Source organism: Ictalurus furcatus, chromosome 14 (assembly GCF_023375685.1).
Source record: "Ictalurus furcatus strain D&B chromosome 14, Billie_1.0, whole genome shotgun sequence".
Taxonomy (NCBI): Eukaryota; Metazoa; Chordata; class Actinopteri; order Siluriformes; family Ictaluridae; genus Ictalurus; species Ictalurus furcatus.
The window spans coordinates 6,221,519-6,240,631 of NC_071268.1; the positions used below are offsets into that span (position 1 = coordinate 6,221,519).

Consider the following 19,113-nt stretch of genomic DNA (forward strand, 5'->3'; position numbering starts at 1 on the left):
ATTTAAAATGACACATTCTAAACGCTGGTGAAAATGTATATGATTTAGAATTGTTTTATTAATTCATTTTGCTCTTCAGTCAGTAGTTAGTAGATTCCTTTAAGCTGAAGATTGTGATTTGTTTTGTTTTTTAAACCATTTCAAGCTATTCGTGGTGATTTGTCATAAGAGAACATTTACTTATTTTAATTTCTACACAAACACAATACCATTTAAATATTTCTCATTAAACACTTTATTGAATAAACATCATCAGTTCAGCTCCTCAATAAGGATTTGTTCCATCGGCACTGTTTCCATGTCGACGGCGTCCAGATCGTCCAGATCAGGGACATCCTGAGGAGTAGAAAACTAAATTATAAGCATTTGGACATGATTATGAAACAAACAAGTGATGCGTTGAGGTTCTTGCTGATGGAGATTAACGTTAAGACAGAGCTACACGAGAAAGCGAACGGTTCGGATCGGATACCGGCCTGATAAAGGTTCTGATCTGACCCGCTTTAATGAATTTGAATTGTCTAATTGAAACCCGCGTTTTGGAAACGAAGTGCTAGTCTCTGTTATTCCACTAGGTGGCAAAACAGAGCAAAAAAACTCACGGCCATGAACTCAGCTACGGACAAAAACATGCTAATGATGTTGAACTGTTCGTTTAGCGAGCTAAAACATTCGACGTCCATTTCGCGTCCAGGTTCATGTTTTCGCTTCATTTCGCTTCATGTTCGCTCTTCTCATTCCTCCCTAATGTTACTTTTATTGCGACCTGGATGTCCTCCTCCTCCTCCTCCTCTTCCTCCTCCTCCTGCTCTTGCTCGGTCTGCTCGAGGTCTTCACCGGACACGTTCTGACCTTCTACAGTCTCGGACGTTCCTGAAACACTGACTGTAATAAGATTAGAAATGAGCATGAAAAAGGATGTAAAAGGAAATACATGAGGAATTTATTTGTAGCGGTGCACACCATTCTCCTCCTGCTGCTGCTGCTCTCGAGTTCGTCTTCGCTCCAGTGCGTTTTCTTCGAGGAGTCTCAAGGCGTCCAGACTCTCCTCAATCTTCCTCCTCTCTCTCGTTTGCCATAAATCTCTTTCCTTACATTCTCCTTTCATACCTCCCACGGCCCAAGCCTCTGCAAAGGCCCTGCGTAAATACGTAACGAAACTCATTTTTTTTACAATTCATACGTTTACACGTTTCATACCAGCTATATTTAAACTACATCAATACTTGTGCTGTCTATATTTAAGGCTTTTATATTGAAGTTACATTTTAATAAAACACTCATTTAGAGTCACATTAGGATCTGAGAGCGAGCAGATAATAAATTCCTTGGTGATGTTTTCCTTATTTAATCACTATGCAGTATCATTTTGTGTAGTCTGTGGAAATAAAAGTTAGTAAACTGTAATAAAACATGAGAAAGGTTTGACTGGTGTATCCTCGTCTCAAAATGTAATTAATTTCTTTTTAACACTTTATTTCACAACGCCATCCATGCTCATCCTGTGCTGGAGCTTGGTACAGGAAAGAGAAGCTGTGGAAGACCCTGCCTAACATGGATGGATGTTATAAATACAGACCTCGCTAGAGACAACATAGACCCAACGACGACCCAGAACAGAGAATTCAGGAGACAAAAGATCAGGAGAGCCGACCCAAAGTAGATATGGGAAAAGGCCAGACAAAGAAGAAGAAGCCATCGGTACTCACCTCTCCTTAGGAAACACGGGACGGTCGTCCAGGCACTGCAGATCCTTCAGACGAAGGATTAGCGACTTCCTGTAGTCGGGAATTTTCCTGATGACGTCGTTACCCATCAGGTTTAACACTCTCTGAAACATATAGGTGTAATTCATTCCCATTTCAGTTAGCATTCTTTAGCTTAGGTAATGTACGTGTACATGAGTGAGTGTGTGTGTGTGTGTGTACCAGATTGGGCATCTTTTCCAGTACAGTGAGGATTTCTGGGTCGTTGAGGCGGTTATTTGACAGGTCCAGAACTCTGATGGAGGGGCAGTGACACAGCTCCTGCAAATCGCTCACATTCTCCAGTTGATTATTTGAAATCTGTAGCGTGGACAGCTCGCTCAGGCAGGCTGAAAACCAAGAGTAGGGTTAAAAAAATTAAATACAATCAATTTCAAATAAAATGCTTATGTAGAGAATAGCAAGGTGCAGTTGGTTCTCAAGCCTGATTGGTCAGAAAGTGCGCACTGTTTTTGTATAACAGTGTGGCTCGGACAGCTGTTCCAGCAAACTGACAAACTGTGCTTTTTTGAGAGAGAGTGAGAGAGAGAGAGTGTGTGTGTGTCTGTGTGTGTGTGCAATCACAGATGTTCTGGATGACCCTGATGTAATTGTTTGACACATTGAGTGTGTTGAGTTTGGTGAGCGGCTCCAGGTTCTCGAGTGTGTGGATGAGGTTCTGGTGGATGAAAAGACATCGCAGTTCTGTCTGGTTCTGCAGGTTCTCAAGCTTCTGTATCGCGTTGCACTGGAGATAGAGACAGCGCAGGCCGGTGTACTCCTCCAGACCCTCGATTATGCTGATACCTGTCACACACCATGAGCACAGTTTAATTTCTGTGCACTACACAGCTGCAAGGCTGAGAAATAACTCTTCTCACCTTTATAGTGGAGATACAGCATGTCGTTTAAGCTGGGGGTCAGGTACAGCTTGTTCCGCTTGCAGATGTCCCTTAAAAATGCTTTATTGATCCTAAACAAAAAATAATAATAATTATCCGTTATAGAAACTATTTCAGCTCATATAAGACACGGCTGTGTTGTTCAATGTGTATTAAATTATATTCAATGTGTATTTACTTATATTTTAAATACTGTCATATATACATTAGTACATATAACATATTTATTTTATTAACATAAATAGTTACAAAAAAAAGTGTAAATACAGGAAGTCATGTGACCTCTGCACTACACATCTGTAGGCATTTTAGTGTAGTTTAAAATAAAGAAGTCGCTACTTTCTAGTTTATCGCTGAAAAAGTGTGGGGAAATTATCATTAAAATGGATTTATCATGTGGGTGTGGGGGGGGGGTTAAAATTCTAATCAGTTTAAAAATAAAAAATAATACAATATTATGAAAATACAGGATTTGCCGTAGTTTTTTTTTTGTGTGTGAAATGTTACAATTCTCACAGATTATTAAAGATAGCATACTATAATATTTACACTTTTTTTGTTATTATACATTTTTATATTTTACATTATTATTTTTGTTTTTGTCTCACTCTTGCATTCGTATTATGCATATAGTACTATTTTATTTTTTAAACTTAACACTGTAAAGTGCATTAGCTCATTTTATAAGTAGTAAATGTGTTATATAAATAAAGTTTATGATTATGATTACTATTAGTAGTAGTATTATAGGATTAATTGTTACTCTAAAACTAAAACCTTTTTCAGAATTTTTCAATACAATATTTTTATTCTGTATAGAAAAATAAGAAGGGCAAGAGAACGATTTTAACTAAATTTTGACAAATTTTTCTAACATAAAAACGCGTAAATATATAACTTGATACATTGCTTAATGCAAGAGTATTCTCATGTATATTCATTTGATCAACAAACAACCTGTGAGTCTCAGTTGGCAGGTCCTCCATGCGCTGCGCTGTCTCCACCTGGTTGGTCAGGTCAGGCTTCTCCACCTCCAGTTGAGCGATGGTCTCCTCAGCCTTCTGGTGTTTCTCCTCAGCTTCAGGCAGGGAGACCTAAAAAAAAGTACAACAATTAAGGCTTATTGGATTTATTTACTTCTACACACTTTCAGATACTTTTAGAAACAGGTGCATTACTCATGAGAATAGTCTAAAATGTATTGGGGGGAAAAAGGAGAAAATGTCCCCAAAATGTGAGGAAACAAGTACACACACACACACAAAATACAATAGCATGGTTTCATGAGAAGGAAAGTTTACCTTCAGTAACTCCTCTGTGTGTATGAGACTCTTCTTCATCTCATCATTCATCACCTGAAGCTCCTAAAACACACACATGGGGCAAAAGATGTTCAAACTCGAGTGCTTAATGTTCACATCTGCAATGGGCCGTTTCTGTTAATTAATAAAATCTAACAACTTGAAAATACAATTTTAAATTTTGGTTAAATGAAACTCCATGCAGAAACATGAAAAGCCTTCATATTTATAAAGGAGTTGCTTAATGCAAGACTTTTCTCACTTACATTCATTAGCTTGTCACGCTCCCTGTGAGTCTCAGTGAGCAGGTTCTCCATGTCCTGCACTGTTCCACGCAGTGTCTCCACCTGGTCTTTCAGGTCAGACTTCTCCACCTCAACAGTATGGAGCTGGCTCCTCATGTCCTGCACTGTTCCTTGCAGTGTCTCCAGCTGATCCTTCAGTTCAGACTTCTCCACCTCAACAGCATGGAGCACCTTCTCCATGACCTGCACTGTTCCATGCAGTGTCTCCACCTGGTCCTTCAGGTCAGACTTCTCCAACTCGACAGCATGGAGCTGGCTCTTCATGTTCTGCACTATCCCACGCAGTGTCTCCACCAGGTCCTTCAGGTCAGATTTCTCCACCTCAACAGCATGGAGCAGGTTCTCCATGTCCTGCACTGTTCCACGCAGTGTCTCCATCTGGTCCTTCAGGTCAGACTTCTCCACCTCAACAGCATGGAGCAGGCTCCCCATGTCCTGCACTGTTCCACACAGTGTCTCCACCTGGTCCATTAGTTCAGACTTCTCCACCTCAACAACATGGAGCTGGCTCCTCATGTCCTGCACTGTTCCACGCAGTGTCTCCACCTGGTCCTTCAGGTCAGACTTCTCCACCTCAACAACATGGAGCTGGCTCCTCATGTCTTGCACTGTTCCACGCAGTGTCTCCACCTGGTCTTTCAGGTCAGACTTCTCCACCTCAACAACATGCAGCTGGCTCCCCATGTCCTGCACTGTTCCATGCAGTGTTTCCACCTGTTCCTTCAGGTCAGACTTCTCCACCTCAACAGCATGGAGCAGCTTCTCCATGTCCTGCACTGTTCCACGCAGTGTCTCCACCTGGTCTTTCAGGTCAGACTTCTCCACCTCGACAGCATGGAGCTGGCTCCTCATGTCCTGCACTGTTCCATGCAGTGTTTCCACCTGTTCCTTCAGGTCAGACTTCTCCACCTCAACAGCATGGAGCAGCTTCTCCATGTCCTGCACTGTTCCACACAGTGTCTCCACCTGGTGCTTCATGCCAGACTTCTCCACCTCAACAGCATGGAGCAGCTTCTCCATGTACTGCACTGTTCCATACAGTGTCGCCACCTGGTCCTTCAGGCCAGACCTCTCCACCTCAACAACATGGAGCAGGTTCCGCATGTCCTGCACTGTTCCACGCAGTGTCTCCACCTGGTCCTTCAGTTCAGACTTCTCCACCTCAACAATATGGAGCAGGTTCCGCATGTCCTGCACTATTCCTTGCAGTGTCTTCACCTGGTCCTTCAGACAAGACTTCTCCACCCCCAGATGAGCGATGGTCTCCACAGCCGTCTGGTGTTTCTCCTCAGCTTCAGTCAGGTAGACCTAAAAAAGTACAACAATTAAGGCTTATTGGCTTTATTCACTTCTACACACACCTTCAGACACTTTTATAGTTTGGAGGCAAAAAAGAATTTTCCCAAAATGTGACTGTACACACACACTCACTCACTCACTCACTCTCTCTCACTCTCTCTCTCACTCTCTCTCTCTCTCTCTCTCGCTCACACACCTAAAACACAGCCATGGGGCAAAAGGGGTTAAGAATCGAGTACTTAATGTTCATATCTGCCAGTTGGCCCAGTATCATTCTTATTATGCCATGATGATAACAATAATACCCAGACCGGTACATTTCCTGAAGAAAATGTGAGTGGTGCTTGCCGAGGCGAAAGCAGGATGGGGCGCCAATACTTTCAAGAGCCGGTCAGACAGGCCACCAATACTGTTTAGAGCCGGCCATGTAGGACGGCAATACTTTTTAGAGGCGCCGTGCATGGTGCCAATACTTTTAGAGCCGACCATGTAGCACGCCAATACTTTCGACAGCCATACAGACAGGGTGCCAATACTTTCGAGGGCCGGTCAGACATGGCACCGATACTGTTTAGATCCGGCCGTGTAGGGCAGCAATACTTATTAGAGCCGACCGCGCAGGGTGCCAATACTTTTGAGAGCTGGCCTGATAGGGAGCCAATACTTTTTAGTGCAGGACAGATCGGCACCAGTACTGTTAGAGCCGGCCGTGTAGTGCAGCAATACTTTTTTAGAGCCGACTGTGTCGGGCGCCAATACTTTTGAGAGCCAGCCGTGCGGGATGCCAATACTTTTGAGAGCTGGCCAGATAGGGCACCAATACTTCTGAGAGCCAGACAGATCAGGCTCCAATAAATTTTAGACCCGAACATGTACGGAAGCAATACTTTTAGAGCCGGCCGTGTAAGGCGCCAATACTTTTGCAACTCAATGCAAGTCTATGGGAAATTTTGTGATTTTGAGTTTCCATAGCGGGAATTCCGGAATCCGGAAGAAGAATAATTCTACAAAAATAACAATAATAATAATAATAATAATAATAATAATAATAAGTATGCAAGAGAACAATAGTAGTGCTTTAAAGCACCACTAATAATAATAATAATAATAATAAGTATGAAGAGAACAATAGTAGTGCTTTTAAAGCACCACTAATAAACCTGATAATAAATAATAAACCTCATGATTTAATACGTTACATAACTATTAGCCCTAATAGGTTCATTGCTGAGCTCGTGATAGAGATGAGATTTTAACCTCCCATTTAATCTACTCTCGCCAGCATCACTACTTACCGTGACCTGGTCCTGAGGAACCTCTGTGGGTTGGAGCAGAGCCGGTTCCATGGCCTGGTCACACGCTGGGTCTAAATAAAATAATAAAAAGCCATCAGACATCATCTATTATTTATGTTTTGAATTCCAGACCAGCAGTATTTTCCACTTCTGTTCCTGGTGAAGATCTACAGCACAAGTATTCCCACTTTCACACTGGCCTCCGGAATAAATACACTTTACTGATGGTCAGTATGTACAGTGCATCCAGAAAGTATTCACAGCGCTTCACTTTTTCCACATTTTGTTATGTTACAGCCTTATTCCAAAATGGATTAAATTCATTATTTTCCTCAAAATTCTACGTTTCTTTGAAATCTTTGCAAATGTATTAAAAATAAAAAACAAAAAAAGCACATGTACATAAGTATTCACAGGCTTTGCCATGACACTCAAAATTGAGCTCAGGTGCATCCTGTTTCCACTGATCATGCTTGAGATGTTTATACAACTTGATTGGAGTCCACCTGTGGTAAATTCAGTTGATTGGGCATGATTTGGAAAGGCACACACCTGTCTATATAAGGTCCCACAGTTAACAATACATGTCAGAGCACAAACCAAGCTATGAAGTCCAAGCAACTATCTGTAGACCTCAGAGACAGGATTGTACTGAGGCACAGATCTGGGGAAGGGTACAGAAACATTTCTGCAGCATTGAAGGTCACAATGAGCACAGTGGCCTCCATCATCCAAAAATGGAAGAAGTTTGGAACCACCGGGACTCTTCCTGGAGCTGGCTGCCCGGCCAAACTGAGCGATCGGGGGAGAAAGGCCTTATTCAGGGAGGTGACCAAAAACCCAATGGTCACTCTGACAGAGCTCCAGCGTGTCTCTGTGGAGAGAGGAGAACCTTCCAGAAGAACAACCATCTCTGCAGCACTCCAACAATCAGGCCTGTATGATAGAGTGGCCAGAGAGAAGCCACTCCTCAGTAAAAGGCACATGACAGACTGTGTGGAGTTTGCCAAAACGCACCTGAAGGACTCTCAGACCATGAGAAACAAAATTCTCTGGTCTGATGAAACAAAGATTGAACTCTTTGGCCTGAATGGCAAGCGTTATGTCTGGAGGAAACCAGGCACCACTCATCACCTGGCCAATACCATCCCTACAGTGAAGCATAATGGTGGCAGCATCATGCTGTGGGGATGTTTTTCAGCGACAGGAACTGGGAGACTAGTCAGGATTGAGGGAAAGATGAATGCAGCAATGTACAGAGACATCCTTGATGAAAACCTGCTCCAGAGCGCTCTGGACCTGACTGGGGCGAAGGTTCATCTTCCAACAGGACAACGACCCTAAGCACACAGCCAAGATAACAAAGGAGTGGCTACAGGACAACTCTGTGAATGTCCTTGAGTGGCCCAGCCAGAGCCCAGACTTGAACCCGATTGAACATCTCTGGTGTAGCAAAGTAGCAAAGTCTCACTACAATCAAGATTTCAATTGGTTGAGCCCAAACGACTGTCAGTTGGAATTGACTGCAAAGCCTTTAATGCCCGGACGTCAAGCGGGAATGAATCACTTTGAGCCTGTGCCAGGAGGAGCTTCTCTGCTTCAATATAATCAGAAGCTCTGATAGGAGCACCATTGTGCCGGGTGCCCCATGCAGGGATCTAACAGTGGCCTGGATAAGCTCTTGCAATGTGTAGAACTGGCTTGGATCAGGAAGGGAACTACTAAGCACAGAAATGCTTCCAATAAAGGAAGCCATTTTTAACTCACTGAAGTCTGGCTCTTCTTCAGTTTTTGGTGTTGATGGCCACTGGTCAACTGGCTGGTTCAGGAAGGCTGGGTCTGAGCTCCACTGATGGGGGCCTGCCAACTCGGTTAGTGTAAGACCTCTGGTGAGGTAGTCAGCAGGATTGTGAGCCGACTCACCGTACCTCCATTCAGGCATATCGGTGAGGTTCTGAATTTCTGCCACACGTGTTCCTACGAACACCTTTTAGCGACAGGACTCCGATGTCAGCCAGTACAAAACAGTGGTGGAGTCAGACCAGAAAGTTACCTTGTGGATAGGAATGGTCAATTCTGTTTGGATCACCTTGGCCATTTAGGCACCAGTCAGTGCTGCACTCAGCTCCAAGCAAGGCATGGACAGGCATTTCCTCGGTGCTACTCTAGATCTGACTATCTGTGGTACGCAAGTAGGCTACCGAACCATAAGATCTTTCTGACGAATGACTAAAGACATGGAGCTCTCAGATGACAGAAGTGTTGTCGTTTGATACCGAGGTGTATACTCGAGGGAACTGCACCTGAAGGAGAGTCGGGAGTCCTCCTACCCAGGCAAGCCACTGTTCTCTCAAATGTGGCTGTTCAATGGGATCGTCCCAACTGAGGTTGTGTTTCCAAAGGTCTTGGATAAAAACCTTGGCCCTGGCAGTGAATGGGATGATGAACCCCAAAGGGGTTTGACTTGCCAAGGTCCTATATATATTCCTCATGGTAGGCACAGCGGTCTCCGTAGGGTGTAAATTATACCTCGGGGTGTCATTGATACAGTTCCACCGCAGACCAAGAGTGGGTTCTTGGAGGTCAGTGCTGCTCTGTGCCAACCAGCGCTCGCTATTAGCAGACTTGGCATCAGTGGGAAGGTGTTGAATCATGGATGGTACATTGCATGCCCATTGTTTTATCTCAAAGCCTCCATCAGAGAGCAGCTGGCACAGTCCATCAACTATTGCTTGGGCTTCAGTTGCAGTTGGCGTGCTGTGAAGGCAGTTAACAACATAAAATGAATGTTCTACTATGTCGACTAGGTCAGCCATGTCATCTTTGTGACCTTGGGCATGGTGTTGGAGGGCATAAATTGCACAACATGGGCTGCATAAAGTGCCAAATGGAAGTACCTGCCATTCATGTATATCAGGTTCCACCTCCCTGCGCATGTCCCGCCAAAGGAACCGCAACACCGACCTGTCCCCAGGCAGCAAGCGTATCTGGTGGAACATACCTTTGATGTCCCCGCTGATAGCAACAGTGTGCTGGCGGAATCTCAGGAGGACACCCAGTAAGGACGGTCCCAAAGTAGGCCCAGGAAGTAGTTGATCATTCAAGGATTGTCCCTGATGTTGAAATGAACAGTTAAAGACTATCCTGTCTTTACCGTTGTGATGCACCATATGGTGCGGGATGTACCAAGACTCTGTATTCTTGTTGGCCTCCTCTGGAGTTATCTTAGCCACATAACCCGCTGCCTCCAACTTCTGGATCTCAGTGCAGTAGGCTTTAGCCCTCTCGGGATCCCGTGCCAGCCTGCGTTCATGCTACGTAAACTGGGGAGCACAGTCTCTTTAGCTGCATGGAGTGAACTCACCGATGGTCGTCTCAGCAATGATGTAGTGTAACATTGGACACCGTCCACATTCACCCAGATTGTGGCGTCTTGCTGCAGGGTGTAAGCCTCTCGATCATGTTTGGACCTGGTGACCATTTTTTCATTGTAAGGGAGAGTATCAACCTGCCAGAGCCTTTCTACGTGGTGGATGACATCATCACGGGTTGGCTATGTCATGATGTGAAGACACTGTTGATCCCCTCTTGAGGGTTGTATTGGACTCATTGGGACCTGGAGAGACCATCCGAGCTGTGTGCAGACAGCAATGGGTCCCCCTGTTGGGCCCTTGCGTATGGGCTGGATTGGTGTCAAGAGGTGGGGGTTATCTGACCTGATAATGAGCAATGGCTTCACTCTGTCCACAGGAGACAGCGGCAGATCCTTCAGATGTCGATAGGCATATTGGAGGGCAGTCACTGGGTAGTTGTGCTCCGCTAGACACAAACCGGTTGCACTGAATGTGTTGCGTACAGCGAACTTCATCATGGTCTTGGATACTGAGGACACCTCAAACGATATCGATGATCCGTCAAGTTCAGTGTGACACTGTTGAATTGTCTGTAGGGGAAGCAGTTCAGGAGAACCGGTTAACTTAAGCTGCTGCACTACTGTCGGAATCACTATTGTTCTCTCTGATCCATCATCAAGGACTGCATGAGTTTCCATAGTGTGTCGACAATTGTGAAGAAGTACTTTGACCACTTTCAACATGACCTTTGGAGAATGGTTAGGTCTATCAAGGTAAATCCTGTTGGGTGGCAGGCTTACCATGAGTACAGCCCTGGAGGTGTCATTGCTGGAGTCATGTAGAACTGTGAGATGAAGTTCTTTACAGACCTTACATGGACACTTGAGGTTGCAGGCCTCTACTACATGTGCCCGACCACATCTCAAGCAGCGTTTTCCCTCTTTAATCCAAGTGACGATTTGTGAAGTGGTTAACTTCTTGAATTGGTCACAAGACTTGAGGTAGTGGTCCCTATTGTCACAATGGGGACAATATGCTTTTGGCTTTGAGCTGGTTTTCAGGTCTGCAGGTGTAGAGAACCTTATGCCACTCTAATTGGCCAGGAAAACTGGTGTTGGCCGCTCCTCTGAACGAGTGGGTATCGTAGCCTTACCATAGGACTTGTATGATTCACTCTGGAACAAGGTTGCAGCTCGGCTAGAGATGTTTCGCTTGAGACTTAATCTCCAACCAGGCGGCCAGATCAGGAAGTGTATACATCTTGTCAGTACCTGTCTGGAGAATACCCCTGCTTAGGCAGTATTCAACAAAGCCATCATGACAAACAGAGGGTAATTTACTTAACCCTCGTAACCGTTCTGGCCCTCAAGAATCCTCATCATGCCCACCAATGATTGAATGGATAATGCAAAGGAGTCAAAGGCATTAGCGTCACCCATCTTGACTGGTGGAGTGCTCATGATGGCACCCAACTCCGACTGAACAAGCTGTCTTGGCTGATCATACTTATCTTGAAGAGCCTGCAATGCAGCGGAGTAAGGAAGTGGATGGTACATATAGGCTTTAGCCAGCTGCTGAGCACTGGGACGTTTCAAATGGCTTAGCAAGACATGATATTTGTACTGTTCACTGAGGTGACTATGATTACTCAACAAATTGTCCAGTGCCAACTTTAAAAAGGCAGTCACTCTCATTACCACTACTTGGCATCCCACTACTTGGGTTGTGGGATGCCATAGGCTGATGCAAACAGTAGCTCTGTACCAGGATATGTGGGATGACCCTCATGCGGAAAGGGTATGAATGGAGGTGGTTAAGCATGGCTAGGCCCAGTAGGTGGCACGGCTGAAGCCTGAGAGCGGGTAACTGAAGGCTGCAGCAGACATGCATGTGTGATCACAGGAGGAATTGCTGTCTGCAGTACCGCATATGGCTGTGTTAATGTGGTGGACTGCTGTGGCACAGACGGCATGCTTGTACCCAATGGGTGTGCAGTCGTGGACATGACTATGTCTCCTGAGTGAGGTTAGGGTACCATATTCGATGACGATAGCACGGTGCGAACTGGTGTGGTTATAGGAGTAGTCTGAGATACATTGGAGACGGGTGATGAGACTACTTGTGGTATCGGGTGGAGCGCTACAAGTGGTGCACTCTTGGATTCGGCTGTCAACTGCAGTGGTCTAAGTGATGGCTAAGATACCCAAGAGTCATCAGGAATAATCTGTACAGCTGGGTAAATTGGTATGGTTGAGGTCACAGCTGGTGCTCGAGTTGAGGGCTGCTGGGGGGAGGATGATAGATGAGGTGGACTTATGACTGGACTGAAATGTACGAGCTGACACGTAGGCGAAGGGCGGTCAGATGAGCCTGGAGGGACAGGAGTCATGGAACCAGAGTCTTTAAGAAGCATGGAGGATTTGAGCTTCGCTACCTCGAGCTCAGTTTCTGCTTGTTGCAGCTTATGCAGTCTTTCTAGATGCTTGGATAAGGACTCTTTTGCTGTGAGAGCTTCGTCTTGAATACGCTGGGCTTCTTTAGCTTGTGTCTGTAGCCGCTGATATTCCACATCAGCCACTGAGTCCTCCTCGACCTGCTGGCGGAGACTATCTTACTGCCTCTGTTTGATCTTCTCCTCCAACATAACAGTCTGGACGCTAGAGTTTTCCAGTGGAAGGTAAATGCCAGTGGAAGTGATAGAGCGCCTACTTGTCCTGGAGTGAGAGCTAGCGCCACTGCGAGACATTTTCCTCGAGCTGCTTCTTGGTTGACTGGGACAGTGGGAAGAAGCTGTAGGAGGAGAGTCCTCAGTGGGTCAGTAGCCAACCTCGTAATCGTCCAGGTGAGAAGGCAGATTATTCCTGCGGCGAGGTCTGTCCATTGTCTCTAGTGTGTCACTTACTGCTGGATCCATATTGGTTTGATTTTGCTCTCAATCTGGCTCGAAGGACCATAATAATGTAGCAAAGTCTCACTACAATCAAGATTTCAGCTGGTTGAGGCGGCCGAATATGGATCAGATTCCGATCAGAGAATCAGGAGTGGAGAAGAGATTCTTGATAATGAAGCATTTATTTACAGTCTTAAATATACATCTGAGGTATGCAGCTGTGATATTGTATGTGGTACGTATTGCATGAACGCATTACACAGAACATAACCAGCAGCATGTAACAATTAGCAGTGATCTGTGCGTCGCTAATAATGTGCGTCGCTAATAACAGAACGTGCAGGAAACGATAATCAAACATTAGTTCCTAGGACAGGCTTTCTGACATCTGGAGAGATCTGAAAATAGCTGTGCACCGATGCCCCCCATCCAACCTGATGGAGCTTGAGAGGTCCTGCAAAGAAGAATGGGAGAAACTGCCCAAAAATAGGTGTGCCAAGCCTGTAGCATCATACTCAAAAAGACTTGAGTCTGTAATTGGTGCCAAAGGTGCTTCAACAAAGTATTGAGCAAAGGCTGTGAATACTTAAGTGCATGTGGGGTTTTTTTTTGTTTTTTGTTTTTTTTTTAAATAAATTTGCAAAGATTTCAAACAAACTTCTTTCACGTTGTCATTATGGGGTATTGTTTGTAGAATTTTGAGGAAAATAATGAATTTAATCCATTTTAGAATAAGGCTGTAACATAACAAAGTGTGGGAAAAGTGAAGCGCTGTGAATACTTCCCGGATACACTGTACATGTCTAATGTGGGCTAAGGCTAAGAACATACTGACAGATTTTATTACACATTCATGAAGCCAAAGTAGGATTACAGCCTGTTAGCTTATGAAGGACTGAACAAATCTACTAAATTCATTTGTTTTAAAGGACAGAATTAAACTGAGCACTTCATGGTCACAGCAGCACGACTGAGAAATAGTTGTACCTTCAGTTGTGACCTCGGGGTCCGATGTTGTTTTCATTCCATCGTCTCGTTTCACATAATAGTAAATGCCGGCTGCGGTGGCTGCAGCTCCGGCCGTGTACAGTAGGGGGCGCAGCGGAAGTTTCACTGCACCATCTCGAAGTGCACTCGGAAACTTATTCATTTTTCTCTCTTGATAAGAGCAACTACAATAATCACCTTAATCGCACAAAGTTCAGTGAGTATCTGAAAGCACCGTGTTCTTTTCTCTCTCGTATAAACCGAGCTCTTCTATGACGTCACCGAACAAGACACGTCAGGTTAAAGGATCATGGCATGTTGCTTAGCAACACTGTTCCAACAATCTGGAAGTCCGGAATTACACTTTTAAATTAAATAAAAAAATAAAATAAAAAATTCAGCAATATAATACACACACACACATAATATATATATATATATATATATATATATATATATATATATATATATATATATATATATATATATATATATATATATGTATGTTACATTATATTGTTATATACAGTATATTGTCCTAAATGAATGATTGTTATGAGAATGAATAAAAAGAATCCCTGAGGAGTTTAGGGCTGTGTTTGGCATTTTCATCCGCTCAGTTTAGGAGCCTGTATACTTTGGGCATAAATCAACTGCTCTGCTTGACTGGAAATATATTTTATTGTATATAAATAACGACTATAATGTGCACACAAATACATTTCTAAGCTTCTGGGTTACACTTTTCATAATATTCATACACAAAGTGATTGCAAGCTGCATGAAGCTAAAATGAAATTACTCATTAACTTTATTATAATTTTTATCCCACATAAAGGTTTACATTCACTTTAAATCATTTAAGATTAAAAACAAAATGAATTTCAGTGGTGAATGAATTGTAGCTGGTATTGTCTGTTATTGTGTTTACGTGACAGTTGATTCATTTAATATTATTTGCTCTGTTATTTTTAAATATTTTTGACTAATGTCACAGTAAGTTCGTCCATTTATCCATTAATTTGCACATTTATAATCGGAAGAGGAAACATTTGTTTGACATGATCTTGATTAACTAAATGTATTAATCAATAAATATATATAATATATAATTGATCTATTTATCTGTTGATTTGCACAGCTCTTAAGGCAAGACACTTGGAGCACACGGTGGCTTAGTGGTTAGCACGTTCGCCTCACACTCCAGGGGTTCGATTCCCACCAATTCCCACTGTGTGTGTGGAGTTTGCATGTTCTCCCCGGGTTTCCTCCGGGTGCTCAGGTTTCCTCCCCCAGTCCAAAGACATGCATGGTAGACCATGGTGTCCATAGTGTATGAATACACATATACATTCATATGAATGTATGAATGGGTGTGTGAATGTGTATGTGATTGTGCCCTGCGATGGATTGGCACCCTGTCCAGGGTGTACCCCGCCTTGTGCCCAATGCTCCTTGGAATAGGCTCCAGGTTTCCCCATGACCCTGAAAAGGATTAAGCGGCATAGAAGATGGATGGATAATTAATCTTGTACAGATGATTACTGATATAGGGAATGATATAGTGTGTAGGGAGGCAAGGGGTTCCACGTGGGTTAAATGTGGGTTAATGTGGAACAGCAGCAGGGCGATATGGAGGCTCCTGCATGGGCTGGACGCGGGCAGTTATAACCCCAACAATGTCTAGAATTTATGTGTAAGATTAATAATCTTACATTTAACCGTGTTTTTCCAATTACTTTAAAAATATCTACAGAGTTAAAGAGCAAAATTTGGCATCCTCTGTGTGTGTGTCCCACTTTATCAATATTCACTCTATATATTTCATTCTAAGGATACACGTTAGCAATTATTATTATTATTATTTAAATTAAATAGCAATAGAAGATCACATGGCAAAGATAAGACAGAAGACGATAGATGTTGTAGGGCAAGATTGAAATCTTCCACCATTGTCAAATTTGGTAAGTAAATATTTGTTCATATTGATTTCATCACTTGTAAAAACGACATGTACTATATAATAGTATATTGTTCCTAATAGTAAACAATACAAGTATCGTTTACGTCGTTCCTACATCGAATTAAACCACGGCTAATCCACACATAGTTTGGCTAATCGTATTATATTGTTGCTAGGCAGCGAACTAAAGTTAAATATCTATAAAAGTAACGAAACAAAACTAGCTAAGTATTATTTCTTATAGTCACTTAATACACGTTTAATATATCAACAATTTATCTCCATGATTTGCAAAAATAAGGGGGTAGGTTAGCCTGAGGAAGAAATTCACATGCGACACTATAAACTATCCTCTGAGATATTGCTACATATCACAATATGTAAATATATGTGTGTGCACCATATTCAGTGTTTATTTATCTACTTTATTTAATTTTTTTATGTGAATGCGAGAATACAGGGCAGGAAGTGCGTGTTGTTAAATAAGCAAAAACCGTGAGAGAGAACTTAATGAAGTGCTCGCGCACTGTGTAGAGATGTGTCGTTCATGAACGATTCATTCATTTCCAACGAATCTTTAATATGATTCGGGAACAACGAGTTGTCTCAGAGAGTGATTCGTTCATTTCCAACGAATCCTTAATATGATTCGGGTACAACGAGTTGTCTCCGAGAGTGATTCGTTTATTTCCAACGAATCTTTAATATGATTCGGGAACAACGAGTTGTCTTAGAGAGTGATCCGATCATTTTTGAACGCGCATGCGCAGCAACATCCCCATAGGTTCTGTATCGGAAACAGAAATGATTAGTTCACCTCTGGAGGCTTTGGTTCGAGTCGTTCGTTCAGCACTTCACAGCCCCACTGCATTCAGAATATGGGGCAGTCACGTGATGAACGAATGCCTCGAACCTGAAGACTTGAGACGTGAACTAATCAAATGTGACGTGACAAAAGAAGAATGACTCGGATTGAGAGGAGAGGTGAACTAACAGACTGCATAGCCTAATGCTAAGCAATTAATCAAGGCCAAGTCCTATCTTAAGTGGATGAAAACAGTCGTATACTGCAATGCATAGCCTATAATATCGTTAAAGTTAATAAAACAACAAAGGAAAAAGATAACTCATCATTGCCCTGAGTTACTTTACTCCTGAATGGTTGTGTTAATATTTGTGGCTATGCTTGCACTTATTAGACTTCAAGCAGTTTGTTTAAGTATGCAAGTCGTTAAATGCTAAATAAATAAATAAATAAACACACACACACACACACACACACACACACACGAGAAAGAGATGTCCGGACAAATGATGCTAGCAAACTACACAATGTTTTCTGTAAATACTGTTATTATTTTTATTATAATAATTGTCCTACTTTACATTTCATCATACTACACGTCCTTTATTAATCCATATCACCATTATTTTAGTTCGATACTTTCAAGCACATTCAGAAAGTATTCTATATATATAATGGGCGCACGGTGGCTTAGTGGTTGGCACGTTCGCCAGGTTTGGGGGTTCGATTCCCACCGTGGCCCTGTGTTTGCGGAGTTTGCATGTTCTCCCCGTGCTGCGGGGGTTTCCTCCGGTTACTCTGGTTTCCTCCCCCAGTCCAAAGACATGCATGGTAGGCTGATTGGCATGTCCAAAGTGTCCGTAGTGTATGAATCGGTGTGTGAGTGTGTGTATGTGATTGTGCCCTGCAATGGATCGGCACTCTGTCCAGGGTGTACCCTGCCTTGTGCCTGATGCTCCCTGGGATATATATATATATATATATATATATATATATATATATATATATATATATATATATGACATAAATATGAACTATATCAAGAGATTTGGTGAGAATCTATTACTTTGGTCCTGATCTTGCTTGTGTACACTGTTTATTACAATTTTGAATGACTTTTTTTTCTTTTCTTCATAGAATTACTTCAGGCACTGAAGTAACTGTCTTTTTTGTCATATCTAACATGAAAAAATGATTAACCTTGCATTTTTTGTTCTTTTACCTAAAGTGTAACTTTATGGATTTGGCTACATTGTACAGTAGTGCTGTAGTACTTTGGAATGGAACCTTATGACCTTTGACCTGCACTGTGAAAATTCAAATGAGTTCCCTTTCAAAGGGAACTTCAACGTTGCATTTAGCATAACACTATGGGGAGCGCCCTTGCGCGCGTGACCCGTATCTGAAGCTTGTGTAAAATCATGCCTCTACTTATAGGTCTGCCATGATCAGGTGACATGGCAATTAAGCGCGTCGCGTGATATATATATATATATATATATGGCACCTCTGAACCACGCCGCCAGCCTTATTATCTTCAGCGAGACTGCATGTCTATTATTTGTGTGACAAAAAACGCTTCATTTCTACTCTATATTTTCTCAAAATCTATAAACTTTTCTATCCTTTTTTAGGAAAAAAATAAAAGAAAAGAGAAGCAAATAATGAGCGAGAAAGAATTCAGAAAGTGTGTTACGCCTTGCTCCCGTTTTATCACGGGAGCAGACGGACACGCTTTCTGTGTGAAGTGTTTGGGCGTAGAGCATGCGACAGCATCCCTCGAGGGGTCTGACTGTCAGCATTGTGAACATTTCACGATTAGGCAGCTCTGCTCTCGACTCGCTCTCTTCTCGTCCGAAGGGAGTTGGGTTTCAGAGCCTCGCAGATCTGGACAGGCCGCTGCCAAGGCAACCAGCCGGCTAAGGTCATGGGGTTCTCATATGGATTTGGAAGAGGAGCCGGAGATGAGTGCTGCTCTATTTCTTGCTTTGTCTTCTGGGTCTGGCTCTCCGCCTGACTTTGGAGCTCGCGTCGCGACTCCTCATTCCCCTATGGAAAGCCAAAACACCCTCGCTGACTCCAAGGAGTCGGTAGAGGGTGCCACTGCACCAAAAACCGACAGCAGCTCTCAAGCATATAAAGAGGTTGAGGTGATTACTAGGGCAGTTGAAAAGTTTAATATAGACTGGCCCGGGGAAGAGGAAGTGGCTCATAGCAGGCTGGATGAGCGCTTCCTCTCCAGTGAAAATAAATATAAAGCTCCCTCAC

At 43.1% G+C, this 19,113-nt stretch overlaps 1 protein-coding gene across 2 annotated transcripts; it reads right to left on the bottom strand.

The window, feature by feature from the left end:
- Positions 1-217: 217 nt before the first annotated feature.
- LOC128618510 (centromere protein F-like) lies at positions 218-14,421 on the bottom strand. 2 transcript variants are annotated; one of them, XM_053642141.1, is made up of 12 exons: positions 14,078-14,421; positions 6,848-6,918; positions 4,215-5,561; positions 3,949-4,011; positions 3,605-3,741; positions 2,627-2,718; positions 2,331-2,552; positions 1,929-2,095; positions 1,710-1,831; positions 964-1,139; positions 755-885; positions 218-336 (listed from the first exon to the last, which is right to left on the bottom strand). In XM_053642141.1, the coding sequence occupies exons 1-12, from the start codon at positions 14,238-14,240 to the stop codon at positions 253-255; spliced, it is 2,775 nt and encodes a 924-aa protein (XP_053498116.1). In that variant the 5' UTR covers positions 14,241-14,421; the 3' UTR covers positions 218-252. The 2 variants fall into 2 exon arrangements, with proteins under 2 accessions (XP_053498116.1, XP_053498118.1); XM_053642143.1 differs by having other exon boundaries at positions 767-885; positions 14,078-14,420.
- Between the last annotated feature and the right edge of the window lie 4,692 nt (positions 14,422-19,113).

Excerpts from the sequence above, each read along its gene's own strand:
- LOC128618510 (XM_053642141.1), bottom strand. The coding sequence starts at position 14,240 with ATGAATAAGTTTCCGAGTGCACTTCGAGATGGTGCAGTGAAACTTCCG. Across the intron at positions 4,012-4,214 it reads AGCGTGACAAGCTAATGAAT|GAGCTTCAGGTGATGAATGA; the intron begins GTAAGTGAGAAA and ends TGTGTGTTTTAG. Across the intron at positions 2,553-2,626 it reads GCTGTATCTCCACTATAAAG|GTATCAGCATAATCGAGGGT; the intron begins GTGAGAAGAGTT and ends GGTGTGTGACAG.